This window comes from Naegleria gruberi, assembly GCF_000004985.1.
Source record: "Naegleria gruberi genomic scaffold NAEGRscaffold_42, whole genome shotgun sequence".
NCBI lineage: Eukaryota > Heterolobosea > Eutetramitea > Acrasida > Naegleriidae > Naegleria > Naegleria gruberi.
In genome coordinates, this window is record NW_003163285.1 from 108,198 (window position 1) to 135,897 (window position 27,700).

Here is a 27,700-nt window from a genome sequence, read left to right on the forward strand (position 1 = left end):
CATCATGATTCAAGAGCACTTAAACGGCGACTCCACCTCTGTGGAAAGAACCGTTTTCCAACAAGATTCCTCACCCATCCGTCTTCGTTCATTAAAACCAAGTCACCAACTTTCTCCTTCGTATAAATCACCAAAATCACAAACACCTTCAAAAACTAAACTTTCACAATCTCCTCCACCTTCATCGAACAGTAAGAGAATGATGAGAGCAAATCATGCTCGCTGTCAAGCTTTTGAAAAATCTCCAGATTTGCGAATGCAAAAAGTTTCACATGATAAGGAAAATCAAGAAATGGACATTAGTCCACATAATAACGAAACTATTCTTTCACCACCCAAGTTGGTGTTGAGTAAATCGAATTCTGGATTGAGAAAGCCACTGAGTCCAATTTCTCCTCAAATGATGGAAGATTCTCCATTGGAAAATATTAAACGAAAGACACCTAATCGTTATTCACCTTATTTATTGAAATCTGTATTGAAGAATGCAAATTCACCACGAAATGTTTCACCACTCGTTCGTAACAGTGCTACCTTTAAGAGAAAATCACCACACAATCGATCTACTCCAAATAATTATTCGAAACATTCGAATGATCCTAATAGAATGAGTGAATCACCAGATGCAGACTGTATCCAATTAGAAACTCCACCTCACATCCTCCAACAAGAAGACAATAAGAAATTCATTGGTGAACAAAGTACCATCCGTGTGAAACCAATCCAATTCCAAGCTCCAACCTCAAGTGCCAACGAACCATTCTCACCAATTGCCCAAACTAATCACATTCCACAACAAGCAACATCTTCCACATTCAGATCACCATTCAAAACTCCAAGTTACATTAAAAAGAGACAAGCTCTTGCTGAGGATTTGGGAATGGCCTTTGAGGATAGTTATTCCAGATCTGCAAAGAAGAATGCTACCACTCAAAATCCACTTAAAAATCCATTCACACCAAATAGTTTTAAACAAATTAAGGTAATTCCTGATAAGGCATTTAGAATGATGGTTGGAAATACAGCTCAACAACAAGTGGTTGAAGAACCTAAAAAGAAGAAATCAATCATTCGTTCAATGAGAGATTATAGAAAGAATAAGAAGGAATCACTGAAAAGTAAATTGAGAGGTGATAGTCCACCTAAGGATTATTCCTCATCTACTGATTCATTAAAGAAGAGTAGATCTCCTGCCAGAAAGAGAAAGTTTGATGAAACTGAAGAAGAAATTCAAGGAGGTGCCACAGTTTTAAGTAATTTGGGTGTTCTCATTGATCAGTCAACTGTAACCAGTTCAGCACCAGTAGCCAACACTAACCAAAATGATTTCATGATTGCAGCAGATATCGAAATTGAAAGTGATGGAGAAGATGTTGTCATTGAAGAATTGGAACATGCAGCATGTGAATCACCAACTAAGAAAATCAAATCAGAACAAGGTAGACCACTTTGGAGTAGATTAAAGAAGGCTCTCACAAAGAAGAAATCAAATCCAGAAGAAGACGATGAAGAATCCAAACAACCAAAGAATACACTCAGAAGAAAGCTCTCTAAAAAGGGTCTTCAAGCATTCAGATCTAATCAAGTTCAACAAGTGCAAAATAACTTGTCAAATCCTAATTTACTATCAACTCAAGATTTCAATAATGAAGGTCCACTGAGAAAACAAAGAAGTTTTGGAGAAAATTATTTTTCCTCAATGGTTCATGGAAGAAAGCAACAACAACAACAAATGGAAGAACAATCAGCTGATTTACACAATATTTCATTTGACGAAACTGATTTAAACAAACACAAGAATCGTCAATTCCAACTTCAAGATGATTTACAAGAACAATTTTTGAATAATATGAAAATGGTCAAACATACTGATTCTAATTTAAAGTCCTCATTCACTAACAATACAACCATTGCTGCCACTACTAACGAATGTGTGAAAAATTTCAAAATTCCATCACTCAATTTGAAGAATGTACCAACTTTACAATTAGCTCCAAAAGAAGAAAAGCCAACTTTCACATATTCTTTCGTTGAGATTATTAACACTCCACATCATAGAGAATACTTTACAAAACATTGTATTAATGAGTACAATTCAGAAAATATTGAATTTTGGTGTGCTGTCAGATTAGAATATTCCTATTTAAGAGATAGATCACAAAGATATCAAATGGCTATCAAACTTCTCAATGAATACGTTGATTTATCAAGTGATAAGGCATTAAACATTGATAAGAAATCCATTCTTCAAGTCAAGACAAGAATCAATGACGAAACTGATGACCTCTCTGATTTATTCGATTCCATTACTAACCATGTAGAAACTGTAATGATGGACTCTTTCAAGAGATTCCAACTCCTTCCAATCTACCAGGAAATGATTGCTCACCACAAAACCATCATCTCTGAGAATAACAAGACAGATTTGGATACTCCTAGAGGAACCAACTTTAAGAATAAGATGTTTAGTTTCCTTTCTCCAAAAGGTCTCATCAAACAACAACATGATTAAGAGTGAGCTACTTTAGTGTTAGTTCACTACCTTTCTCAAATATATTGTAAAGTATTTAACAATTTGTCACATTTCTTTTTGTATGTTTGAATTTGGCGCCAAAATTGTTTACAAGTTTTTAAAAATAGTTGAAAAAAAAATGCTCTCCACTGATCAGGCAAGACAATATCAAGCAGCACAGAAGAATACAAAGGCTGCCAATAGTAGTAAAGTCAATAACAATATTAGTACTACAACAACAAGCAGTACAAGGAGTAATTCATCAGCTTCACCTTTGGATGCTAGTAATTATTTTAACAACACAACGGGAAGAGAAAAGTTGGATATCACAAAGGAGGAAATAGATAAGATTGAAAAATGTATGAAGGACCCTGAGTTTTTAAAGTTGTTTGAGGAATATGTGAATGAAATTTCCGATCCTAATGCATTGAGGGAAACTGACATGTATATTAAACAATTGGAGAAGGAGGGAACAAGTTTACCCAAGTCAATAGTCATTCCGAAGGCTGTAAGTATGAACGTGATGATAGAATTATGTTAATAGATGTAGTGTTTTTGTATTCAATGTGGAACTGAAGATAAGAAGGGGAAGAACTATATTGTAAATGTTTGTTCGAGTGATAGTGTTGAAATTCACAAGGAAGAGAAATCTAAAAAAGGCGAAAAATGTAAGTTGTGACAATTCAATTAAGGTCTTATCCAAAACTTTCAGCTGGTACCCAATTTAGTGTTCCATTGGTCGTCGGAAATCCAAAAGTTGAGGAAAAACAAGTCGTTCTCGATGTCATTTTTAACACAAAAACTTGTGAAAAGGCTGATAAGGATGTTTTGTTTAAGGATTTTATCTGTGGAATGGCTTTGGACTATGTGGAGAAGAAATGTAATGTTAAATTGAAAAAGCAATATTATACAATGATGCTTGGAGTTAAAAGTGTTGGAGAGCCATCAGCTCTGACAGTTCAAGCCCCTGGTCAAAAAACTGATAAGAACGATCCATTAGCTCCTCAAAGCGTGCTTAAGGATATTCAGGAAAGTAGAGAAAAGGCCAATCAAATCTACTCTACAGAACAAAAGGAACTGAAATTGACCAAAGAAGACCCAACTCCTAAGAAATCAAACCTCATTCAAGAAGTTAATGATCCAATAACTCCAAAGTATGAAATTGTATACAGGAATAGTTTTGATATGTCAGAATATACATATTCAACTCCAACAGCTACAAATAGAGCAAAACCAGCTGAGATTGGAATTAGAATATTCCTTCCAATGTTGGATAGTATATCAGGAGTGGACCTGGATGTGTCTGAAAACTTTTTGAAATTGGATTGTACACATCCTCAAAAGTATCATTTGGATCTTCATTTGCCGTACAGTGTGTTGAGTGACAAGGTTTCCGCCAAATTTGAAAAGAAAACCAGAACTTTGAAAGTCAACTTAATTGTCACACCTGACCCAGTGCAGAAAGTTGTCTTTGATGAGATTCCAAAAGAACAGGAAGAGGAAGAGAAAGTTACAGTTGTGGAAGAATTAAACAAGGTTGAAGAAGTTGCAGAAACTGTCACAGAAATCCCTCAAACAGAATTTAAACTTTCTAAAGCGCCATCTCCAAATCAATTCTCTTCGTTCGTTCAAAAGATTCCTCAAGAAATTGATATTGCTGCAACTGAATTGAAACCTGTAAATATCCATGCCGAACCACCAAAAACCCAAATTGTAAATAGAGTTGAAAGGAATGATACCACAACAAAGAAGAGTGTATCATTTGCTCCACCAGTCAGCGAAGAAGTGAAACCAGTCCAACAAGCAAGCGAGTTCAAAAATAAGTATTTATTTGAACTGGACTAGTTGACTAAATATTGCCAATAAAATATTTAAATAATTTTTTTGTGGATTTATTTAAGTCGCCAAATACACAAAATTATTGGAGACTTGTGCTACAGAAATGGGTGAAGCAAATGAATCCACAACTCTTGAGTATTTACAATCTTCTTTTTCCATTCTGACTGTTCTGGAAACACATTTAAAATACATTGCATCACTTATTTGATAATCTTTTCAGCAGCTTCCTTAATCTTACCCAAACGGCTTTGAATATAAGCCATTCTGAGAGTCTTATCTCTAGCTAAGAAAGGTCTAGCACTGACAGCAAATTGGAAACGAGGATTAAGTTGTCTAGCAATACCTTCGACAACGACAGTACTGATGACAAGTGTAGAGAAAGTAGATTCAATAGGAACACGATATTGTCTACCAAGAGTCAACACAGTTTCCATAACCTTACCAACTTGAATTTCTTCAATTGGCTTATCCAAAACGAATGTAATAAGTTCAGCCATTTCCTTCTTGAATTTTTCAGCATTTTCTGGTGTCAAAGAATAACCAGTATTTTCACGAAGCTTTCTAGAACGTTCAATCATCAATTGAGCAGCATAATAACCTTCACCTCTGATAATAGCAGAGAAGAGATCAATAAAGTTTTGACGATCTTCTGATGACAATTGAGTAACCATACCAGCATCCAAAACAACCAACATTGGCTCATTGGTTTCCTTGTTAATTCTAACCATCAAATTACCAGGGTGCAAATCAGCATGGAGCAAGTTGTCATGCAACATCATCTTTAAGAAAAGGTCGGTACCAAGTTCGGCAACACGATGTCTTTGGTTGGTTTGTTGAAGTCTTTGTTGTTCCTTTTCATCAATTTCTCCTTCAACTTCTCTACTAACAGGTTTGTTGCCCTTTTCATGAACAAGTTCATCTAAAATTTGTTCTGGTTTTGGAACAGGATTTGGGATTGAAATTTCACGATCAATACGAGCTTGATCCAAATAATGTTGAATAGAAATACCAGGTTCAAAACTTTCAATAAGAATGCTTGGAGTATAGAAATATGGAGTTGGGAAAATGATAGTAGACTTAAAGTCTTGGAAGTTCTTTTGGAAGGCCTTAAGATTTTCACCTTCAAATCGGAAGTTGGTTTGAAGTTTCATACACTTTGTAAATTCTTTAACATTTTCTTGAAGTTGCAACCAACCCAATGATGGAAGGAATCTACTAGTCAAAACACAGAACAATTCCAAAATCTTTAAATCTTGAAGAATTTGTGTTTCAACATAAGGATGTCTAACCTTGATGGCAACATCCTTGATTTCTTCCTTCTTTGTGTGATCATTAAATCTCTTCATTTTGCCTCTGTAAACTTGACCAATAGCACCACTTGCCAAAGGATGGTTACTATCAATCCAAGTAATGATATCTTCATCTTTTCCTTCTCTCTTACGATATTGATCATTAACAAGTTGTTTAACGTTTTTAACATGATGTTTTGGAGCATTAGAGTGGAGAGCAGCAAAGTGTTTACAAATGTGAGGATCGAGTAAATCAGCTCTTGTTGAAAGCCATTGTGAGAATTTGATGAAACAAGTACCTCCGTCCTTCAAACTTTGAACAACACGCATAAAGAATGCTTCATCAAGATCCTTTTCAGCCTTGTCCAACATTTCTGCTCCATTTTCAAATTTAATCCTAGTGTATAAAAATCTATAGAAAGGCTTTAGGATGAGATAATGCCACATTGAATAGAAAACGAGTGGTGAAAAGATGGTAATAATTTCATTCAAACGTTGTCCAATATGAATTAAATAGTAAATACGATGGAAAAGAGAGTGAGTAAATCTATCATATAATAATTGACCATATTTGTCGCTGTTGATGAGTGTTGGTGTATCAAAGGCATGTTCAGGAACTGCAGGAGGTTGTGCTTCTTCTGATTTTGGTCCAAATAACAAATTCAACCATCTACTCTTTCTACGGATGACTCCAAGTTCTTCTTCGGTTTCCTTTTCGTAAGCCTTAGCAACAGCTCCAACTGTAAGAGCTGAACCAACTACCACTGAACCAATTAGAAATTTTCTACCATATCCACTACTTTTGGCAGCTTCAGCAGTTGTCTTTAATGGTTGTTGCACACCACGACGAAGGAGGTGCTTCCACATTTTTTTTATCGGCTTTTTTGTTTGCACATTTGCGTTGAAGAGATTCAAAAGCCCTGTTTCACTCAATCTTTGTTAATTGTGCGTTAAATTGGAATATTAGATAATCATCATGATTGAATTTTATTAATACTATCATATTCTACTATCAAAATTGATGAGGAGAGTTTTTGATTTATTTGAAGCATAGATGACGTATTCAAGTATTAAAAATACACAACTAAGAGATTGAATGTTCTTGCTCAATGCACATTTTCCTCTTCTTGATGTTACCGATTGCATTCCCCTCAAGACAACAAAATTGATTGACTATTAGACAACAACGAGATAAATGATTCTTTTGTTGTTGTAAAATAACAAGGAGTCAGACGAGCTGCTAAATTGTCTACAGGTATAATTCTGTTACTACAATAACGGAAAAGAAAGCATTCATCATTAACGCAATCATTCAATTATTCTCTCTATTTTGATTGACTTTATCATCTTTGAATGAAATTGTGGTTTTTCATTTTTAATAAAAATAATTTCAAAAAATTATTTTACACCTTAACCTTTTTCGTTTTCATTTGAAGCCTTCCAAAAGAACAATTCACAATTTGAATGGCTTCATTGTCATAGTACTTACTAATGAACCTTAAAATTTTCAAGTTTGTTTGTTTGGAATATTACAATACGATTAAATTAACAATAAAAAATTAACTATCAGTCATCCATCATTTCAAACTATTTAACCGGTTCAATATTGAATCGTCCCAAATTGTTATTTTACAATAAATTCATCTCTCTATTACATCAACACAATAAACTTGTCCCAAATTCAAATCATAACTCAATCCATGTAAGCAGCCAGCGATAAACTATATTCATAACCCAGGGCTTTGTATTTTTCAAATGTCACCAGCACTATAAAAAATGTCAATCAGACAAAAACTCTTCCCTCAGCGAAAGCGAATGTCTGGTATTTTTGAATCAGAGCACTCGCCAACTGACGTGGACAGCCTAAAGAAAAATAGACGAGTTTCGAACGCTTCAGATATGATGTTGAGTCATCCTCCAATCGATCAGCACACCTCCAACCTTCTCAACACTAGTCTCTGTAATAATCCCTCCATGTCAGAAGATTCACTCTCTCGAAAAGTTACCATTGGATCATCGACTTGTATTGATAGTAGTACTGGTAGCAGCGAGGTTGATTCATCACCAAATAATAATGGTAATACACTCGATATCAAGAGCAGTAGAGGGAAACAAGAGCAATCATCCACAGTGATGATCGCTACTGCTCCTCCTGCTGGTTCTGATGCGGTAAATGATGATGTTGCTTCTTCTGGCTCATCCAAAAACAGCCTAAAAAACGAAGAGAAAAATGCTTCATTGTTGCCACAACAAGACTCATCATCAACAAGTATAAAATCGGACTCATCTTCTCTCAATAACAACAACAATAATAATAATATTAGCAATAATAGTTCAGTATCATCATCATCATCCGCCTCAGTAGTAGATAATATTGAAGACGATATGACAAAAAACAGATCACTCACATATGCTGTTGGTGATTCCAAATTTAAGGGAATTGGCCCTAATGATGTTAAATCACCACAATCACAGAATGCTACTACAGTTTCAACCTTTCTTACCGATGAACAACCATCTACTATTTCTCCAACAACTGCTATGAATAATAGATTCCAAGGAATCAGTTCAAAAGACGCCAAACCTACAACCACAACAAGTACTACATCCCAACCAAAGCATGCTAATCCTCCACCAATACAAACAACATCATCCGTATCAAATAATGGTAAATCATCAACTCCTACAAATAACAAGCCAGCATCATCAAAACCAGTAGAAAAACCAAGAGTTTCTCAAGACCTTTCAAGAGAAGCAGCTTTAAAGAAGAAAGCAACAGGAAAAAGCTTAACAATGCCATCTTCATCACAAAACAAAATTGTAGTGATTGGTTGTAGAGGTATTGGTAAATCCGAAATGGTGTACAAGTTTTTACACAATGAAATTCGTTTTTATCATCAATTAAAGAAAGATAAGGCTCATCTACTTGAAGAACTTAAAGGTACTTTGGCTTCCGAACAAAAGACTATTAACGAGAAAAAAACACAATCAGCGTCCAACCAACAGAATGCTACTACCACACCAACAAATAATTTACCATCATCATCGACATCATGCACAATAACACCTAAAACTGAACCTTCTCCAACAAAAGTTCAAGACAATTTACCAATAGATCCAGGTGCAATAGTGGAAAATGAAATTGAGTGTGCTCTCAAACCATCAGACTCTTTAGAAGTTAGAAAACTGAAATTACTTTTAATGAAGAAAGACCAAGAAATTAAAAAACAAAAAGAAGAAATGGAAAATACCATTCAAGAACTTTCAAGTATGTGGAAAAAGGAGAGAACAGAAAAGGTCGAACTTGAAGAAGAGTATGTCGAAAAGGAAAATGAGTTGAATCATTATATTTCAGTTGTTGAACAGATTCATCACTTGATTAATTTGGATCCAAAGTCAGATGAAATTCCAGAAGCAATTTCTTTCAAACTTCCTGAAAATCCTAATAATGGAATTTTGAGTCCAAACAGAAAGAGAAAGACCAGTGCCCATGCTGGAGTTATTGCTGCAACACCAAAACAAAATTTATCAACACTTCCACCATCTACTCCAAATGTTGTAACACCAATGAATAATAGAAATAGTCACAATAATAACCACAACGACGACTTCTTTGATCTCCAAAACTTCAACCCTAAAGACCCTGTACCAGTAACACCAATGTCTTCCCAAAGAAAGGCAAGACATGTCAGAACGGAAAGTACTTTCCAAAAGCTAAGAACAAACCAATATCAAGTTGTTGCTCAAGATTTAAGAAAATCAATTGAAGAAGATATTGACGCAGATGTTTCTGATCCAGAAACAAACAGCATTGCTTTAGCTGCAAACGAAACTGATGAGACCACGGACGAAATTAACATGTTCTTGGCAGATTTTAATAGAACCGAGGAATCCAATTTTGTATTGACAAACAATCCATCCATGAATAGAATTCAAGCTCCACAAGTGAAGAATTCCCTTTCCAATTCGGAAGATAGTGCTGGAGATGAAGATACCGAGAATGATTATTCAGAAAGTAGTGATATTACTTCTGTTTCATCAACTGCTAGTTCTAACCATTCCCTTGTTAAAGCTCAATCAACAATGGATGTAAGAGGTGATAGAGGACAACCAGTAGTAGCTAACAGTTTAATTTTACCAAATGTTGGAAAGTCAAAATCTCCAACAATTGTACAATCTACAGATTACAAGTATGACGAGAACTTGTTTGTAAAATTATTAACCCCAAGTTTCCACCTTACTGAGGGTTTGAGAAAGTTTAATACCGGTAAACCAAAAGATGCTCTCAAGTATCTGATAGAAAATGCAATTTTGCCTGATCCAGAAGCTGGGTTAACTGAAACTAAGGAAAAACCAGAGGCAGTAATTTCTAGATTTATGGCCATTGCTGATTCTTTGAATAAGGAAAAACTCGGAGAATTTTTGGGAGATGAAAGGAATAATGTCTATCTGGAAGAATTTGTCAGATTCCATGTTCAAGAGCTGTACAATGAAGAAAAGAAACAAGGTGATGACACTTATTTGAGCAAGTTTGATCGTGCTCTTCGTTCATTTTTCATTCAATTCAAATTACCAAAAGAAGGACAACAAGTTACCAGAATTGCAGAGGTCTTTGCCAATGTGTATAGTGAAAATAACAAGAATGATGGAGAACTCAATGGTAATGGTGATGCTTGCTATTTACTTGTATGTTCAATGCTCATGGTGAATACACAATTACACAATCCAATTGCGAATATCAAGTTATCGAGAGAGCAATTTGTAGAATTATTCTCACAATTCAAAGATATTAACATGAACTTTATTGGATCATGTTACGATACCATCGCAAGAAATGCTATGGTTCTCTATGATGAAGAAGTTGATTCTGAGGATAGAACAAATTTCGAGTCAGACGATCAGATCGATTTATTCTTCAAATGCTACAAACCAAGAGCAGCATTGCCAGCTTCAGCTAGTGATTCTCAAATAACAGTTCACAGAGCTATCAAATCTCTGAGTTTGGATGGAGACAAAGTTAAGGAATTGATGGAAAGTGCTATTACATTCTTCTTCAAAGCCAAAGTTATACATGATGGAGTCATTAATAGAATTCAAATCAAGGACTCTGATCCAAATCTCGAGTTAACAACCACAGAAACTATTACTGAGTCTGGTTTGACAATAACAAAAGTCAAGCTCAGGGATCCAACAGAAATTAATAATGAGGCAAAGACTGGTAATTACTTTATCTGTGCTTATAGTGTTGCTGATCGCACAAGCTTTTTGATTGTTGAGCATATCATCAAAGCAATTAGAAAGGCCAAGAGAAGAGAAAGAAAGGCAGAAAAGAAGAAGAATAAGTCTTCCAAGACAAAGCCTCAATATAGCACCTTAACTGGTTCAGTTACCGAGGAATTACTACAAATGCTCAATGGAGATGATAGTGACTACAATAATGACAAGTTTATGGTTCTTGTGGGCTGTAAAGCTGATGTTCCAGATGACCAAAGACAAGTTTCAAAGAAAGAAGGTGGTGAACTAGCTCTCAAGTACAGTATTCCATTCTTTGAAGTTTCTAATGGAGATATGTTTGGAATACGGAAAGTTTTCTTGAATGCTATCGATTCCATCAAGAGACAAAATGCTTCATACGTGGATGCAGTCAAACAAATGAATGACTTCCACAAGAGAATGAATATTGCAAAGCAAAACAAGAAAGGCCAAATAGATGTTAACTCTCTTGCTATACTGCCAAAGTGTTACATTTAATAAATGTTGAATCCTTTTTCTTTGCACTTCCTTTTTAACAAAAATTACAGGATTTTCTCTAAGATCAAGATATTATCTGTTCTTTTCAGTTCGAAAAAAAAGAAATAAAAGCAAATCATGAGTTTGTTTCCTGCTAGCCAGCAAACAAAAAGACAAAATGGAACGAAGAAGTTTCAGATTCAGCCTCTCTTCAATTCTCAGCAGCCATCATGAATAATCCGGATATTATTCATCAAGTATTAAACTTTTTAAACGATGGTTCCGAGGAGATGATCAAAGATTACATGTTGGTTTCTTCCGAGTGGATGAAGGCTGTTCGTAATTTAGATTTATTTATTGCAGTTTATCGGAAGAATATAAAGAAGGAACAAGTAGAATTAATGATGAAAAGTACTTGTTTGAAGAATTTGACCAAGTTGACTATTAAATTTACTGATTTGGATGGGGTAAAGGCATTTTGTGATAATTTTGCCTTCGATAGATTGACTAGCTTGGCTGTGAACGATAGTAAACTTGGAGTTGAAGGCGCCAAGTTGATTGCACAATGTCAAAAATTGAGTAATTTGAAAGAGTTGAATGTTAGTGTGTGTGATTTGCATTGTGAAGGTGCTCAAGTGATTGTTTCAAGTCCAGTGTTTAGCAAATTGACTAGTTTGGATCTGGGTTGGAATCAGATTAAAGATGAAGGCATAAAATCATTGGCAATGAGTGAACACATGTCTAACTTGACTCAATTAGACCTCTATCTCAATCTATTTGGAGGAGATGGCTTATCAGCAATGGCTACTAGTCCATACCTGACTAATCTTACGGATCTGAAAATGGCAGAGCTATTTCTTGGTGAAGGAATTGATTCAATTTGTGATGGTAAATCCCTTTCTAATCTAACGAGATTGGATTTGACAGAAAATGATTTATATGAAGGTGCCATTACTGCTTTGAATAAGAGCTTGACAAAGATTACTGATCTCAATTTAACTAAGAATAATATTGGAGATGAGGGAATTGAAATATTGGCCAACAGCAAGTTTGCATCCACTTTGAAAGTGCTCAATATTACTGACAATGTCCTCAACCCAGCATCTTTTAAAGCAATTTCAAATTCTCAATTCCTTTCCAATTTGGAAGTATTGAATGCCTCCTCGAATTTCAGAGTAAAGGATGAAGGAGCCAAACTCATTGCCAACAGTCCAACACTTTCAAATTTGACTGAACTCATTTTGGAGGATGACAGTATTGGAACTGAGGGAGCTTGCGCAATTGCCAATAGTCAGTATTTGACTAAACTGAAGAAATTGAATCTTTCATTTAATAAGATTGATGAGGAAGGTGTGAAGGCAATTCAAAACATGAATATCCAAGCCAAAGTCGGTAACGACAAAGCTAAGGGTTGTCCACAGCAATAAATCGATTTGTTGCTGAATCTACATTTTCATTCATCCGATTTTGCTCATGGTTGTGTGTTTACAGATCTGTTTTCCTTCCAATACCACAACTGGAAACAATCACCCTTCGTGGAAGGACCTTTTGTTGATTGAATTGATTTAGAAATTGTAAATTACTCACCAGATATGTTAATGAAATATCAGCATTGTATAACCATTGAAACAACAAATGTTGCTTTCGAATAATTGTTTCCTTGATGATTGTATGTTGCATTCCTGACATTTTAAAGACGCATCTAAATTGTCAACCTCAAAACAACAACCGTTACCTTTCGCAAGTGCAAAATCAGCTCCTTTCATGAGTTCTTTTAGAACTTTATTTTCACGAAATGACAGCTGTCTTTTATCAACAAAAAAATGCACAAACAGATATCTTTATTCTTGTTAGTTTTATTCTTGCTGGTTTCTTCAGCATCATTCAAACATACCCATTTCACAAAGGACATGATTGACTCTCTCAATCAAGATCCATCTGTCAAATGGGAAGCTGCAAATTATGACCAATTTGCAGGTAAATCATTTGCTGAATTGAGAAAATTATTAGGTGGTAAGAGAGGTGAAGAAAGCTCGAGTGAAGAAGCAAGATATAATACCAGAGATGTTAAATCGACTGTTGCCATTCCTGATACTTTTGATTCTAGAACTAAATGGCCACAATGTATTCATGGTATTAGAAATCAAGGTGTAAGTAATATTCATCCATAGCATGTTGTTTAATATTGTAAAAAAAGCAATGTGGATCATGCTGGGCTTTCGCAAGTAAGTATTAAGTTTTCCTCTGTTGTTGCTCATCTTTGACAACAATTATTACAACAAAATATGATGTGAATATTGACATGAATAACATGAAAATAATAGCTACTGGTGTTTTCTCTGATCGTTTGTGTATTACTACTAACAACGTTTCAAATGTTGTTATCAGTCCTGAAGTAAGTTAATGTAAGCTAACAATAACATAACATTCGTCCAGTTTCTTATTGAATGCGACAAGACCAGTTTTGCATGTCAAGGCGGTTATGGTTATTATTCATGGAAATTCTTCATGAATACTGGTATCCCATTAGAATCCTGTGTTCCATACACTAAAGATTCCCTTGTTTATGGTAACACCACCAACGCTCAATGTAGATCAACTTGTACTGATGGTAGTCCACTTAAATTATACAAGGCTGCTAGTGCTTATTATATTTACTCTCCAATTACCAATTATCAAACTGAAATTATGACTAATGGACCAGTTGAAGCTGATTTTGATGTGTAAGTTTTCTAATTTTAGTAATGTGAAATTTTAATTTTTTTTAGATATTCTGATTTTTATTCATATAAATCTGGTATTTATCAAAAGACAGCAGGAAGTACCTATGTTGGTGGACATGCTGTTAAGGTTCTTGGATGGGCTTCTGATTCTAATGGAACTCCTTATTGGATTGCTCAAAATCAGGTAAGTTTCGAATAGAAATTAACAATTAATAGAAATAATTTAAAACACAATAATAGTGGGGAACATCATGGGGTATGGGAGGCTATGTATGTTTTTAATTTGATTTGAAAAATTAATTAACTTTTTCTAGTTGTAAGTAATTTGTAATTTACTTTTTTGTAAATTTATTATCAACCTTAACAGTTATATTTATAGAGGAAATTCTACTTTGAATTGTAAATTTGATAATTACATGATTGCTGGAACTGTCTCACCACCAACATGTTATGGTAAAGCTCAAAGTGATTCTTCAGTTTGTAATGGACATGGTCAATGTGTTGGACCAGATACTTGTTCATGCTCAAGTGGATGGGGTGGCACTTATTGTAATATTACCAGTTGTAATGGAATTGTTTTGACTGATTCATCAGTTTGTAGTGGTCATGGCCAATGTGTTTCTGCTGAAAATTGTGTTTGTAATAGGTAGGTTTTTTCACTTGTTGTGTGATTTTTTTAACACAATTGGTTGAAGTGGTTGGAGTGGAACTTATTGTGCTGAAACTACCTGTAATGGTATTTCATCTGCCAATTCATCTGTCTGTAGTGGACATGGTACATGTACTACCAAGGATACTTGTACATGTAAGACTGGTTATGGAGATCAATATTGTCAATCATTCATTTGTTATGGATTGACTGGTTCCAATGCTGCCGTTTGTTCTGGACATGGTACATGTTCTGCTTATAATACTTGTAAATGTAATACTGGATACTCTGGTTCTCAATGTCAAAACTATACCTGTAATGCCATTGCCCAAAATAATGCCAATGTCTGTTCAGGACATGGTTCTTGTGTTGATTACAATACTTGTAAATGTTCAGGTGGATACACAGGTACTTATTGCTCACAAGTTGCTTGTAATGGAATTCTTCCAACAGATTCATCTGTTTGTAGTGGCCGTGGTAAATGTGTTGGTCCAAACAATTGCACATGTACCAACTCAACTCAGTATGGAGGTGAATTCTGTCAAGTTCCAAAATGTGGTGGAATTTTGGCAACAGATTCTTCAGTTTGTGGTGGAAAGACCAATTATGTTTGCTCTGGTGTAAATACTTGTACATGTAAGACTGGATATACTGGAGCTAATTGTAACTCATTCTCATGTTTTGGAATTGATTCCAACTCAACAAGTGTCTGTGCAGGAAGCGGAAAGTGTGTTGCATTGGATACTTGTCAATGCACTGATGGAACTTCAGGCAATTGTACTTCCTCAACTAGTACAGATTCCAGCACAAGACAATCACATGCCTCTAATCAATATGGCCAAACCATGTGGATCCAAATTGTATTGTGTACTGTCTTGTTATGGATTGGAGCTATTGTTTTTTAAATATTCAAAGATTGAGAATAAATTAGTTGTGTGAAATAAGCTTCCAGAACTTAATTATGGTTCGATGGCAAGTAGTTTATAGAGTTCAACCTGTAATCCCAACCTTAAAAGCTCTAAGGAAATGTTGAATTTCCTTCATTGATAATTTTCTTTGCATATTCCTCTCTCCTGTGTTCATTATCATGCATTTCGAAAGGGAGAGAGGATTAGCAAGTGCAAACTTTGGTCTATTCGATTTTACACAACAAGAAATATCCTATAGTTGTTCAACATGATTCCTCTGATTTATCCACCGATTGCACCATGATCTCAAAGAATAATTCATTCGCCCAATGAAGATGTTCCAAAGTCTTAAATTATCATAATATTAAAAATCATTACACAATTTCAATATTTCCTTATCATTTCTCAAATCAATGGATGCATATTTCAGTGCACTCTTATTTTGTTTGACTGCAAATGAAACTATTCCTCTATCACTTCTGAGTTTTAAACACATTTCACGTAACAGATTGCCATCTCTTTTCACAACTCGAATCACAAATACTCTATCTGAGACCTTTAATTTACCAGCACTGTAGAATGCATTAATAGCATCAGTTTTTAACGCTTCCATCAAAATCTCTCTATCTATTTGATGTTTTCTTGGAAAATTTGGCAAATAATTCCCAGATTGTTTGACTAGTTTCTGAAAGCAAAATAGTCTGTCATTAATCAATCTTTTAGATATCTGACTAAAATTCAACATGACGTTTCAGCAGCTTTGAGAACAATTTGTTCATCATCCCAAAACTCTGCTGTGCAAGAATTGATTGCATCTCCATCTTGTGTGACTGCAGCCAAAACTATTTCTCTATCTGTTTGAAATTGTTCACCAACATAATACAATATCTCACCACATCTTGTTACAGCTTGTAATACAAATTCTCTGTCTTGTTTAAATTCATTTGGGATTGCATTCATTGCTTCGTACAGATTAAAACATCCTGAGGATATTTTAATTGATTCCAATAATACCTCTCTGTCGTGTGTGAATTGATCTGGAATATTCTCCAAAGCAAAACCAGTCTTTGCAAATGATTGGATGAATTCAATGTCATTTCTCAATCTATCAGAAATATATGTAATGGCCAAACCAGAAGATTTGAGTGCCAACTCAGCAATTTCCTTGTCATCTCTCAATTCAGTTGATGCAAATTGGAAACAGGACCAATTTTTCATAACAAGCATTTTCACAAATTCCTTATCATTTTTCAATTCATCAGATGCGTGTTGAAAAGCTTGTGGATTTTGTTGAATAGCTTCCATAACAATCTCTCTATCATTTCTCAATTCCTTACACGCATATTCTAGTGCTTTCACACCGTCCAAATTTGATATTGTGAGCAGAAACTCTCTATCATTCGTAAATGCCCTACTTGCACTGTTAATTCTGGCAAGAGATTTTGAAAATGCTTTAAAAATCACATCTCTATCATTTCTCAATAATTGGGATGATTGAAAATATGCATTTGGCTTTGATTCTAGAGCTAGTAAGACAATTTCCTTATTATTTTGCAATTCTTTGGACGCAAACTCTAGGGCATCACCATTTTCTTGTACAGCAGTTCTAACTATTTCAATATCATTTCTAAATGTTTCAGATACAAATTTAAGAATTGGTCCCCAAGTACTAACAGCTGTCATTACAATTTCCCTGTTTCTTTTCAATTCTTCAGATGCGTACGAAAGAAAATGACCCTTATGTTGCACAGAAGTTTTTACAATTTCAAAATCATTTCTCAATTCTTCTGAGGCACATCTGATGCTTCCATTTTCCTTGACAGCTGCCATGACAATTTCTCTATCATTTCTGAAAACATCATCCACATAATTGAGTGTCTCAAGACCACTATACTCTGTTGTAGTCAAAACAAACGATCTATCCTTCCACAATCCAAATTTTCTAGCCAAAATATCAAATTTATCACAAGGCAAATCGAATATTTTGTCATGAATAAAAGTTCGATCTCTAATCAATCAATATTGGAAAATTAATTGGTTGATTTTCATTGTTAAATTCTTCTCCATGATCAAAAAACTCCCAAACAGAATCATCACTTCTCCCGAAACAATATTCAAGTATTGGTTTTAAAATGGTGTCGTGTTTGTCATTGGGTGGAATGTCTGCAATTTTTGTGGAGAGTAATTGGGAAGAGAGGGACAAATCTAAAAAACACTGATGGTTATTCTTCATCATTGGCATTAAAACCCTCGACTACGTTTTTTTTAATACCATTACAAAATGTGAAAAAATCAAAAGCCACCCCAAGGTTTGTCCATCCTCAATATGTAATGTGTGAAGAAATTGAGCACAATGAGGTCAATTCAGCTCTCAAAAGTCCACTTAACTCGTTTATAAATCATTCAAGTTTTTTCATTCGAATTTTCATGTGAAATTTTCACACTTTACATTGTAATCATTATTCCTCTTCTCATTTGATAACCAAAAGATTTGGTCAATTTTCACAAACACTATCCACGTACCCACCTCAACGCGCAAAATTGTCCAAATTTGTAGAAAAACGAGTACAGTGCGCAATAAACCAAGAATAAAAAAATATCTCAAAGCCTTTCGAGTTTTGCATTTGGTAGGTTTTTATGATGGAATGAAGGCTTTGATAACACTTTATTGTGCTGAAAATGATGGAAATATTACATTGATGACTGATACAATATGTGATGATTGATAATTGTGATGATGACAATAGAAATGACCGATAATATTGAAATTGGAAAAGTTGTTGAATTGGATTATAATGATCTTGTTAATGAAGTTGATTTGAGTGAAAAGATTGAAGAAGCCTATGGTCCTGAAGGTTTGGGTTTGTTGGTCGTTTCCAATGTTCCAAAAGTTTTGGAATTGAGAGAAACATTGTTGCCACTTGCTCACAAGTTTGCAATGCTTCCAGATGAATCTAAAGAAAAGTACGAACACAAGGGATCTAATTATTCATTTGGTTGGTCATATGGCAAGGAATCTTTCAATGGAAAGGTGAGTAATTTTAAATTATCGGATCATGAATTTTGTGTTTTTTAAAATTGTTTCGGAATTAATTTTCACATCAGACTGATGTCTTCAAGGGAAGCTACTATGCCAATCCTGAAGTTGATGTACCAACTGAAGATAAGGAAATTCAACAAAAGTATCCATTCTACTGCACACCAAATATTTGGCCAAAGGAAGATTTGCCAGAATTGGAATTTGCCTTCAAGAATATGGGTCAACTTATTGTTTCCGTTGGTCACCTTATTGCCAAGCAATGTGATAGTTACATTCAAAAGAAATGTCCAACCTGTCAACCAAACAAGCTCTATAATATTATCAGCCAAAGCAAGAATACTAAATCAAGACTCCTCTATTATTTCCCAAGATCTCAAGAAGATGTCAATGCTGATGAAAATGTTGAAAGTGATGATGGTTGGTGTGGACTTCACTTGGATCACGGTTCTTTGACCGTAAGTAGTAGCATTAGTATTTCAGTATAATGATTCTAATATTCATAATAATAATAATCATCATCAATAGGGTTTAACTTCTGCCATGTACTTTAGAGATGGACAAGTTGTTCAAAATGACGATCCAAAGGCTGGACTTTACATTAAGGGAAGAAAAGGAAATTACATTAAGGCCACCTATAGACCAGACCAATTGGCTTACCAAATTGGTGAAAGTGCCCAAATTCACAGTGGTGGTTTATTGCAAGCCACTCCTCATTTGGTTCGTGGTCCAAGATCTGTTGGTATTGCCAGAGCTACTCTTGCCAACTTTATGCAACCTGCTTACAATGACATGATGGACGTTCCAGCTGGAAAGACTGTTGCTGATTGTAAGATTAAGCATATTGAAGAAGGAATGACATTCCACGATTTCTCTGAAAAGAAGTTCAAGGAATATTATTAAATTTTTTCACATTCTATTTATTTCTTCTTGGTAACTGTTGACTTTTTTGTGGCAGTAGTGGACTTTTTCTTGACAACAATATCGTCTGGTTTAACATCCATGGCAACAACTTTAGTTTTTGTGGTAGTTGGTGTTGTTGTTGTAGTTTTTGTTGTTGAAGGAGTTGTTGTTGTGGTGACGGTAGCTGGAGTGGTAGTAGTTGGTGTGGTTGTTGAAGAAGATTCGGAAGAGGAAGCAGTCTTTAAAAGTTCGGAAGCTGTTTGAGCAGTGATAGAAAACTCAGTGTCAAGATAGGCCTTGTTTTGCAACTTCTTGATTCCTCGATTGTCCTTCTTTGAGTGGACGGCTTGTCTCTTGGCTCCTTTTCTTGAGTGTTTTGGCATTTTTTATTCTCGTGTTGATGAAACCGTTACCAAAGTTATTTGAACATCAGATGATGAATTTAATAAAATTGAAAATTGTTACTATTATTTAATATTTGTATCGGAAGACGGACCAAGTTGTGCAAAACAAACACTACTTGATCATGCTAGAAAAATATTATTCAAAGTGATGATGATAATTTTTTCCTTACTGTATCGGATCCGTAAATAGCTTCATCATCCTTATAAAAAAATGAAATGCTCTGTTAAGGCCCAATTTTTCTTGTTGGCTTTGATCGTTGTTGCAGTTATTGTGATGATGATTGATTCAACTGTTGCTCAAACAACAACAACAACACCTCAACCAGAAAAAAAGCAACCACTCTCAAAGGATTCATACACAAAGATGGTTCAAACCTTGGATTCCTTAATGAAGAAACTTCATAATCAAAAGATTGTTATTGATAAGGAAGTTAATGATGCTAAAGCTGAATTGGAATTGGCAATGAAGGAAGAAGAAGAAGCTAGAAAGAAGTTTGAAGCTTTGCAAAAGGAACATTTGATTGCAAAGAAAAAGACTGAAGAACAAGGGACAAAAGTTAAGGAATTAATTAATAACATTACCAAGGCTCAAAAGAATACCAAACAATCATTATCCGATTATAATAGAATTGCTAGAGATGGTCCAAATATGAAGGACAGGTCTTCGTTGAAAAAGGATAAGCAACAATTGAAATCAATCAATGACAAGATGCAAAACTTGATGGACACTAGAAAGGCCAAATAAATTAATTATTGGCTAATTTATTGGAAATCAAACGTTGAATTTGTTGAGAGATTTGTTCAGTGGAATCAATTCCCAATATTTGTAAACAATCCTGTCGAAAATTAAGGTTCTTTGAATTGTTGATAATGCTAGCAATGGAATCAGATAGAATTGGTGAGTAAAAGTTTCTAATCATGAATAGCTTCTTCTCTTGTTTGGAGAGAAAATCATCTGGGAATTTGTTTTTGGCATGTTGAAACAAATTATTGCTCAGAGTTTGAAACATTGACGTATTGAGCTTGTATTTTGTTGTGCATTGGGTTTGAATATTAACTGTGAGCAGTAGAGATGAGATGGTAGGGCTGGTAAATGTTACATTAGGAAAGCAAATTCTGTGTTGGAAATGTTAAATGATTCTAAATAGTTTCAAATTAACTTACAGTGTTGAATGTGTGCTATTCAAGTTAGTGAATTTAATTCCATACTTTTCCGTATTGGAAAAGAGAAGATGAAAGAGTTTTCTACTTTCATTACTGTCATTGTAAGAGCTCTCTTTCACAATCACCGTATCTTGGTTATCAACTCTAATTTCACACAACCTGTCTTTTGCAGATACAGTTTCAAGAAGAGCGAGAGCATCCTTAGAGCTTAATAACTGTCCATTCTTCAAAAAACAAATCCAAATTTTGATCTTATTCTTGCTATTCTCCCTATCTAGAATATTTGATTGGCTGCTGTGTTGATTATTTCTCCCAACTGAAATGAATCCATTTAGGTTTGTTTTCTTAATCTCTGGTTTCACGCAAGAAATATTCGAAAGATCAGACGACCAATCCATATCATACAATTCAAAATCTTGACTATATCCAGAGAGTGCTCCCAATTCCATTCTACAAGTCTCCAAATCCTTTTCGTTCTCAACCAACAAATGAATTGCCAAACTATTCTCCTCAATAAATAAACTTTCCACCAATTGATCATGAATCAACTCTGAATGTGCAGGAAGATCATTCAAAAGGCTTGAATTGTGAGTGATTACAGTCATTCCTCCACTCAATTCTGCATTCAAAGATGACAGCCATAATTCCTTCAACAATTCCTCTCTCACGCTGACAGAAATCAATCCGACAATAACATTAGCCTTCTCATCCTTCAACATTTCCTCTCTCTTTCGTTTCTTCTTTGATTCAGGGTTCACTTCATTCTGATGAAACCTTTCGAATCGAATTAATGGTTTGAAATGCCTTCCATCCGAATCATCCTTGCAACATTCCCTTCTCATCAAATCAACAATCTAAATGTTTACATTTTTCAAACAAGCCTTTGAAATTGCAACTACTTACCCTCAACACCACCTCGTAACCAATCGATTCAGCCATTTTTTTTGTATTAGTAATTAGAAACAGAACGCGAATGAATGGATTAGCCTTCATCAAGCCTTGTGAAAAACAACCTCAATAAAACACGTGTGAAATTAGAAAGTATGTGGATGAAGCAGTTTGGCTGGGAATGTTTAAGTTGATTGTTAGAATTACCAATAATTCAAGTTTCTGAGTGAAACTAAAGTTACCTAAACTAGCATATCAACATCTCTAAAATAGACAGTTTCAATTCCATGTCATTAATCCACACAACACTAAAAAAATGTCACTCAATTCACTCTACACAATTTATGGAGCAAAAAGTTTACTTGCTGGATCGGTGTCTTGGCAGTTTCCTCTCCTCATCAATTCCATGTTTTTAAAGTGTTCTACCGGGAGTGGTATCAACCTCCTAGTGAGAAGTGTCGGAATTAGACAAATGGCTCTTGGTGGCTCGTTGATATTAGTGACGACGACGAACCATGCTGCTGCTGCTGGTTCATCTTCCCAAGATGATGAAAGAGATTATGATAGTATGAAGAAATTATTGGTGAAATTGAATGTGTTTGTGGATATTGTGGAATTAATGAATCTTTTGATTGAATATAGAAAAAAAGAGTTGGATTGGACAACTATTTCAGTATTAGGAGTAAATCATCTTGTTAGTGCATTATTTGGAGGGTTGTTATTGTTTGTGGATTCGAATAATAATAAAAATCAAAAGAAATAAATTAAATAGTATTATTAACAATTGGGGTTTAAGTGTACATGTAGAATTCTTCCTTCTCTTGATCATTTTCAAATACAGGAACAAAATCAATAGTTTTAACTTCAGAGAAACCTTCATCCTCACTTGGTTCTTCCAATTTCTTATTATAAGTATTGTAACCAACTCCTGGAACGTGTGGATGACCTCCCTTTGATCTATTTTCACGAAGAACATTGAGATGTTCTGCCAATTCTCTTTCAACATTGAAAGAGAAACATCTAATTGGAATTTCAAATTCTTCAGCAATATCAATATAATTCTTTCTAGAATCGGCATCTGGATTAGTATTATCTACAACAACTGATTTACCCTTTTGAATTGCTTCTTTACATGCCTTAACACATTTTGGAATAGTATTGAGAGTATCTCTATTTACATGAACATAACCTGCAGGAATGAAAAATCTTTTAGCAAAAGTTGTTTTTCCTGAAGCTGGCCAACCTTGGAAAACTACAATTTCTTGTTTTGATGAAATTAAATCTTCCTTCTTATATGCACTCTTGGTTGATTTAAATTTCTTAATATCATAACCATCAAGACTCCAAGTTGGATATTCTTTTTCTCCCAAGAAATAAGGTTCTGGTGTGAAAAATTTAATTCCAAGATTGAGTGCAAACTTTCTATCACCACAACTATGATCTTTCTTAATTTTCTTATTATTAGAATCCTTTCTTTCAGGTCTACCAGCAGCATCTCCAACATATAGACTTGTTGATTTATCCAATGAAATATTCTTTTGATGTTTTGGAATAATAGTATCTGCCAAATAATTCCACATACCAGTGCATGGTTTTCTCATATGATTATCTGATAATGCAGCAACAACAAGTATTGGAATTTCACTACCAATAGCTTCATTAATAAAACCTTCAATTCTTTTTTCCAAATCTTTCTTTGTCAATTTACCCTTCTTTACACCATTTTGATTAGTGAAAATAACTAAAAGTTTCTTATTCTTTTCATGTTCTTCTTTCAATTTTGTTGAAACACTCTTATGGAATAATTTCCAATCGGATGGACCTGTTGCAAAGGCTTTACCACTCTTTGTTACAACCAATGTAGAATCAAAGTCATAACCAGCAACTCCTAAAAGTTGAGCATTATCAAATTTTGTTGAAGCAAAGTTCTTATGAACAAAATAATAAACTTCATTATCATCATCCGAGTACCATGATCCTAGTGATCCTTTTGATTGTTTAGCTACTGGTTCATCATCACTCGATTCATCTAAACTAGCGTCTGATTCGTAATCAGAATCATTTTCTTCATCACGTTTTCTCTTGGTGTCGGCTTTCTTTCCTCTTGGCATTTTATATTGTTTTTTTGTGTTGATTTGGTGAATAGTAATTGCTTCTTGCAAGAGATTTAAACGTCATAATTTTGGCGGGACAGGTTAAAAATTCCAAATAAAAGAAGAAACAAAAAATGCTGTAATTAAATGGATTTTTTTTGGTAAGATGATGGTTTACAATCTGGTTTAACTGAGGTTTTAAGATTGTAAAATACAATTTGTGAATCTACTTTCTCTTTTTTCTGCTCTTTTGTTCTTCATCTACTTGTCTCTTGGAGGCCAATGTCTTTTTATCGGCATATTGAATGAGAATTTCACTAATTTCTGGTGATGAAATTTCTAGACAATTCTTTCCATTTAAATTTTTCAAACTCATATCTGTATTTGGAGCAAGTGATTTGATTAAATTCTTTGATTCACTTCTGATGGCAGAAAATATTGGAGTTTCATGATTGGCGTCTAACAAATTCAATACTTGTTTTTTGGAGGCAGCAGAAAGTTTGGAGAGTAAGGAAATAATGACTGAATATTTGAAGGATTGTAGCTCTCTCTGACCAACATTGAAATAAATTGGTAAAGAGCAATCACACATTAAGTGCATAATTGTCTTTTCTGATTCCTTCTCCTTTCTCGAAAGGAATTGAAGAATCTCTTTTTCTGTTTTCAACTTTTCTTGAACTTTTTTAAGAGGATAACCTTTCAATAAACACACTTCCAACATGCTTAAATGATAGGTAATTGGTTCATGAATAGTGTTGTACATTTTTCCAACAAACTTAATAGTAGAAGGTTTGATTCTGATAATATGACTATTAAAAAATTCTTGTAATTCACTATTTTCTTTTCTTTTCGCAATTTGTACAATACATTTTTGTTCCAAAATATCAGAATCAATAAAATCTTCAATGTATGGTTCTAAATCTGAAAAATTACTAAAGTCAGTGAAATTGAATATATAACCTGAAATTAATTTTTTATCCTCTTGTCCTAAATTTCGTTCACTAAGCTTTTGCTTCAAGCTCTCCTCTAAAATGTGATATTGCAAGTTTGCAGTAGCAATTTCAATGATAGTAGACTTGCAATCTTCCAATGACGCACCTAAATAATTAATAATGTTTTTAGCTACATCGTAATGCCCGTATTTGATAGCCAACATCCAAGAATTCAATTCAGTAATACTACTCTTCTCTTCCAAATACTCATTCTTATAACCTAAGAAACCGAATCCATTTTTTGCTGCAAGAGAAACATTATTGAGTCGGCCTTCTGTTTCATCAAAAAAATACACATCTCTCCATATAGCCCTATTCAAAATATAGCTCTTTCTTCCAATCAAGCCAAGATCAATAATAGTACTACTTTCAATGCCAAGCATTAAATATGCATGTATAGGAGTAGTAGTAACTTCACCAATCTCATCAGAACTCATTGTAATCTCAATTTCAAGGCAATTTTTTAAAACTTCTAAATTCTGTTTAAAAATAAGGAAATAATCTATTGATTGCTCAAAAGCAGCCATCAAGAGTAATTTAGCTCCATTAATAAAGGATTCTCCCTTCTTGAATTCAAAAAACTTTGATTTAACATCTAAATTGGAGAGAGCATATTCCAAGTCACAACCCTCTTTAACAAGCATATAGCTTAAATTTTCTGAGTTTTCTAAAGACTTGCAGAGCAGAGTTTTACCTTTTGCATCTCTGACTTCCAAATCCTTCTTTAGTTTCTGAAGCAATGAGGTGGATTCCAATACTTTTTTGTCAACTGCAAACAATGCTGGCATACCATCATTATTCTTGTGGGTAACATCAATTCCCAAAGTGGTAATACAATATTCTATAATATCCATTGAACTTTTAGAGAGCACATGAAGAAGATTACCACCATCACTGGTTCTATAATGTTTCAATTCTTGGTTATTGTTTTGGTAAATCTTATTGAAAAACTTTAAAAATTCCAGAGCATTATAGGAACCATATGACTTTAATCTGCTTGCCCATTGTTCTATAGTGTCCAACCCATGTGAATTTTTCTTTTCCAAAGTTTCCAGCTTAATGGTTTCAAACAACGGCAAAAGGTGTGTACTAGTAGTTGGGAAACTATTCAATAGGGATCCTTCTGGACTGGTATAGTTAATGTCAACTCCTACAATCTCTACTAAAAACTTTGCAGTATCTAGTGGAAGAGAATTGTAGCTATATCTGTATGATTTACATAAAACATAAAAAAGATTTAGATCAGCCTTGGTGCCCTCTATTATACCATTACTATTTCCCAAATTAATAAGAGTGGGCTCTCTTTCTAATGCTTTTTTAAACAAGGATATTCTTTCATTTGAAATAAGACTTGCCAATGGATTTGTTGCATTTTCTATTATTAGCGGAATGTACTTATTCTCTATAACTTGGTTCAGTAGATGATCATTACCATGTATAAATATTCTATTGAACATAATATTATCCATTTTGTATCTCAAATGAGGTTCTAGATCATTGTTATCAACAAACTTTTTGTAAAACTCATTAAATGTTAAATCATTACTATATAATTCACTTTCGAAATTAGACAATTTTACAGGAATTTCCTGAGCTTTTGCATATTCAATAATTATATCAAACAACTCATCATTTTTCAAAGAGTCCACAATCTTGAATGGGTGCAGTAGATTCCAGTTAATATTTTCCTCATAAACCAGCATGTCCCAATACTCTAATACATTATCGTATTCATTGATGGGTTTCTCAGACTTTACATTGGAGAACCTTGACAATATATTTGAAGCTACATTATGATACTTTAAATTAATAGATTCTAGAGAACTCATAGGTATTTCGTTCTTCTTGGGTTTTCCATTAATATAATTAATTAGGTTGTTATTATGATTGTAATAGTAATAACCATCATTTTCAGTTGATCCATAAATATTAATAGTCTTTAGATAGGAGGGATGTTTACTCTTTTTGTGACACTCCATTAATAGATTCAATAGGTCCATAAATCCTGTTGCTACTGCAACGCATTCCAAATCAAAAAATTCAAAGGTTTCAATCTTGTTAGGTTGTTGAAAGAATATTTCCCATCCACTTTGACAAACTCTCAACTTGGTAAAATTTGGAAAATAACCGGCCATCTGTTTCAACTTGGTACTTTTAAACTTTTCAATTTGATACTTTTCTCTGGTCAACAAATCAAGAACCTTCACCTTTGGAAAGAATACCTTCTCCAAATTATTCTTCCAAAATCTATTTACAGCTCTCATATTCAATTGATCAGGATAAACCGGAACAAAATCCAAAATATATTGCATTAAATCTTCATTCACTTCCTGTCCCCACAAATTAACATAAAAATCCTGATCCACCATATCATCAGCAACAATATTGTTTTGTGATTTTTTGGTGGAACGAGATTTCCTCTTGGGAGTTGTGCCAGCCTTGTTTATTGTTTCCTTCTTGCTGGCGCGTTTTGGAGGCATTTTTTTTGGTGTTTTATTGGAAATTGTAACACAACATGTCGTTTACAATTTCATTTCCTGTAATAAGAATATTATGAACTTTTCAGAGA

General features: G+C 34.2%; 12 protein-coding genes across 12 annotated transcripts; 7 read left to right on the top strand and 5 right to left on the bottom strand.

Moving 5' to 3' along the window:
• Positions 1 to 4: 4 nt before the first annotated feature.
• On the top strand, positions 5 to 2,512 carry NAEGRDRAFT_70749 (uncharacterized protein; the record flags this gene model as incomplete). Its single annotated transcript, XM_002674004.1, has 1 exon — positions 5 to 2,512. One exon carries the CDS (start codon positions 5 to 7, stop codon positions 2,510 to 2,512), a length of 2,508 nt encoding a protein of 835 aa, XP_002674050.1.
• A 139-nt stretch (positions 2,513 to 2,651) lies between these two features.
• NAEGRDRAFT_80717 (uncharacterized protein) lies at positions 2,652 to 4,385 on the top strand (the record flags this gene model as incomplete). Its single annotated transcript, XM_002674005.1, has 3 exons — positions 2,652 to 3,020; positions 3,063 to 3,180; positions 3,225 to 4,385. The coding sequence occupies 3 exons, from the start codon at positions 2,652 to 2,654 to the stop codon at positions 4,355 to 4,357; spliced, it is 1,620 nt and encodes a 539-aa protein (XP_002674051.1). The 3' UTR covers positions 4,358 to 4,385.
• Positions 4,383 to 6,515, bottom strand: NAEGRDRAFT_58815 (uncharacterized protein). The gene has a single exon (XM_002674077.1). It carries the CDS (start codon positions 6,505 to 6,507, stop codon positions 4,552 to 4,554), a length of 1,956 nt encoding a protein of 651 aa, XP_002674123.1. The 5' UTR covers positions 6,508 to 6,515; the 3' UTR covers positions 4,383 to 4,551.
• Positions 6,516 to 7,416: 901 nt separating this feature from the next.
• NAEGRDRAFT_80719 (uncharacterized protein) lies at positions 7,417 to 11,416 on the top strand (the record flags this gene model as incomplete). The annotated part of the gene is made up of 1 exon (XM_002674006.1): positions 7,417 to 11,416. One exon carries the CDS (start codon positions 7,417 to 7,419, stop codon positions 11,389 to 11,391), a length of 3,975 nt encoding a protein of 1,324 aa, XP_002674052.1. The 3' UTR covers positions 11,392 to 11,416.
• A 184-nt stretch (positions 11,417 to 11,600) lies between these two features.
• NAEGRDRAFT_70753 (uncharacterized protein) lies at positions 11,601 to 12,797 on the top strand (the record flags this gene model as incomplete). The annotated part of the gene is made up of 1 exon (XM_002674007.1): positions 11,601 to 12,797. One exon carries the CDS (start codon positions 11,601 to 11,603, stop codon positions 12,795 to 12,797), a length of 1,197 nt encoding a protein of 398 aa, XP_002674053.1.
• Positions 12,798 to 13,193: 396 nt separating this feature from the next.
• On the top strand, positions 13,194 to 15,647 carry NAEGRDRAFT_70754 (uncharacterized protein; the record flags this gene model as incomplete). The annotated part of the gene is made up of 9 exons (XM_002674008.1): positions 13,194 to 13,520; positions 13,568 to 13,595; positions 13,695 to 13,765; positions 13,807 to 14,093; positions 14,139 to 14,277; positions 14,334 to 14,363; positions 14,408 to 14,409; positions 14,461 to 14,739; positions 14,789 to 15,647. The coding sequence occupies 9 exons, from the start codon at positions 13,194 to 13,196 to the stop codon at positions 15,645 to 15,647; spliced, it is 2,022 nt and encodes a 673-aa protein (XP_002674054.1).
• A 367-nt stretch (positions 15,648 to 16,014) lies between these two features.
• Positions 16,015 to 17,480, bottom strand: NAEGRDRAFT_80720 (uncharacterized protein; the record flags this gene model as incomplete). Its single annotated transcript, XM_002674078.1, has 1 exon — positions 16,015 to 17,480. One exon carries the CDS (start codon positions 17,478 to 17,480, stop codon positions 16,389 to 16,391), a length of 1,092 nt encoding a protein of 363 aa, XP_002674124.1. The 3' UTR covers positions 16,015 to 16,388.
• A 775-nt stretch (positions 17,481 to 18,255) lies between these two features.
• Positions 18,256 to 19,614, top strand: NAEGRDRAFT_56268 (uncharacterized protein). Its single transcript, XM_002674009.1, has 4 exons — positions 18,256 to 18,277; positions 18,398 to 18,681; positions 18,756 to 19,145; positions 19,216 to 19,614. The coding sequence occupies exons 2-4, from the start codon at positions 18,400 to 18,402 to the stop codon at positions 19,588 to 19,590; spliced, it is 1,047 nt and encodes a 348-aa protein (XP_002674055.1). The 5' UTR covers positions 18,256 to 18,277; positions 18,398 to 18,399; the 3' UTR covers positions 19,591 to 19,614.
• A 591-nt stretch (positions 19,615 to 20,205) lies between these two features.
• Positions 20,206 to 20,739, top strand: NAEGRDRAFT_70757 (uncharacterized protein; the record flags this gene model as incomplete). The annotated part of the gene is made up of 1 exon (XM_002674010.1): positions 20,206 to 20,739. The coding sequence occupies one exon, from the start codon at positions 20,206 to 20,208 to the stop codon at positions 20,737 to 20,739; it is 534 nt and encodes a 177-aa protein (XP_002674056.1).
• A 415-nt stretch (positions 20,740 to 21,154) lies between these two features.
• On the bottom strand, positions 21,155 to 22,151 carry NAEGRDRAFT_51164 (uncharacterized protein; the record flags this gene model as incomplete). Its single annotated transcript, XM_002674079.1, has 2 exons — positions 21,155 to 22,012; positions 22,062 to 22,151. 2 exons carry the CDS (start codon positions 22,149 to 22,151, stop codon positions 21,155 to 21,157), a joined length of 948 nt encoding a protein of 315 aa, XP_002674125.1.
• A 686-nt stretch (positions 22,152 to 22,837) lies between these two features.
• On the bottom strand, positions 22,838 to 24,157 carry NAEGRDRAFT_70759 (uncharacterized protein; the record flags this gene model as incomplete). Its single annotated transcript, XM_002674080.1, has 1 exon — positions 22,838 to 24,157. One exon carries the CDS (start codon positions 24,155 to 24,157, stop codon positions 22,838 to 22,840), a length of 1,320 nt encoding a protein of 439 aa, XP_002674126.1.
• Positions 24,158 to 24,280: 123 nt separating this feature from the next.
• Positions 24,281 to 27,611, bottom strand: NAEGRDRAFT_58820 (uncharacterized protein; the record flags this gene model as incomplete). The annotated part of the gene is made up of 1 exon (XM_002674081.1): positions 24,281 to 27,611. One exon carries the CDS (start codon positions 27,609 to 27,611, stop codon positions 24,366 to 24,368), a length of 3,246 nt encoding a protein of 1,081 aa, XP_002674127.1. The 3' UTR covers positions 24,281 to 24,365.
• Between the last annotated feature and the right edge of the window lie 89 nt (positions 27,612 to 27,700).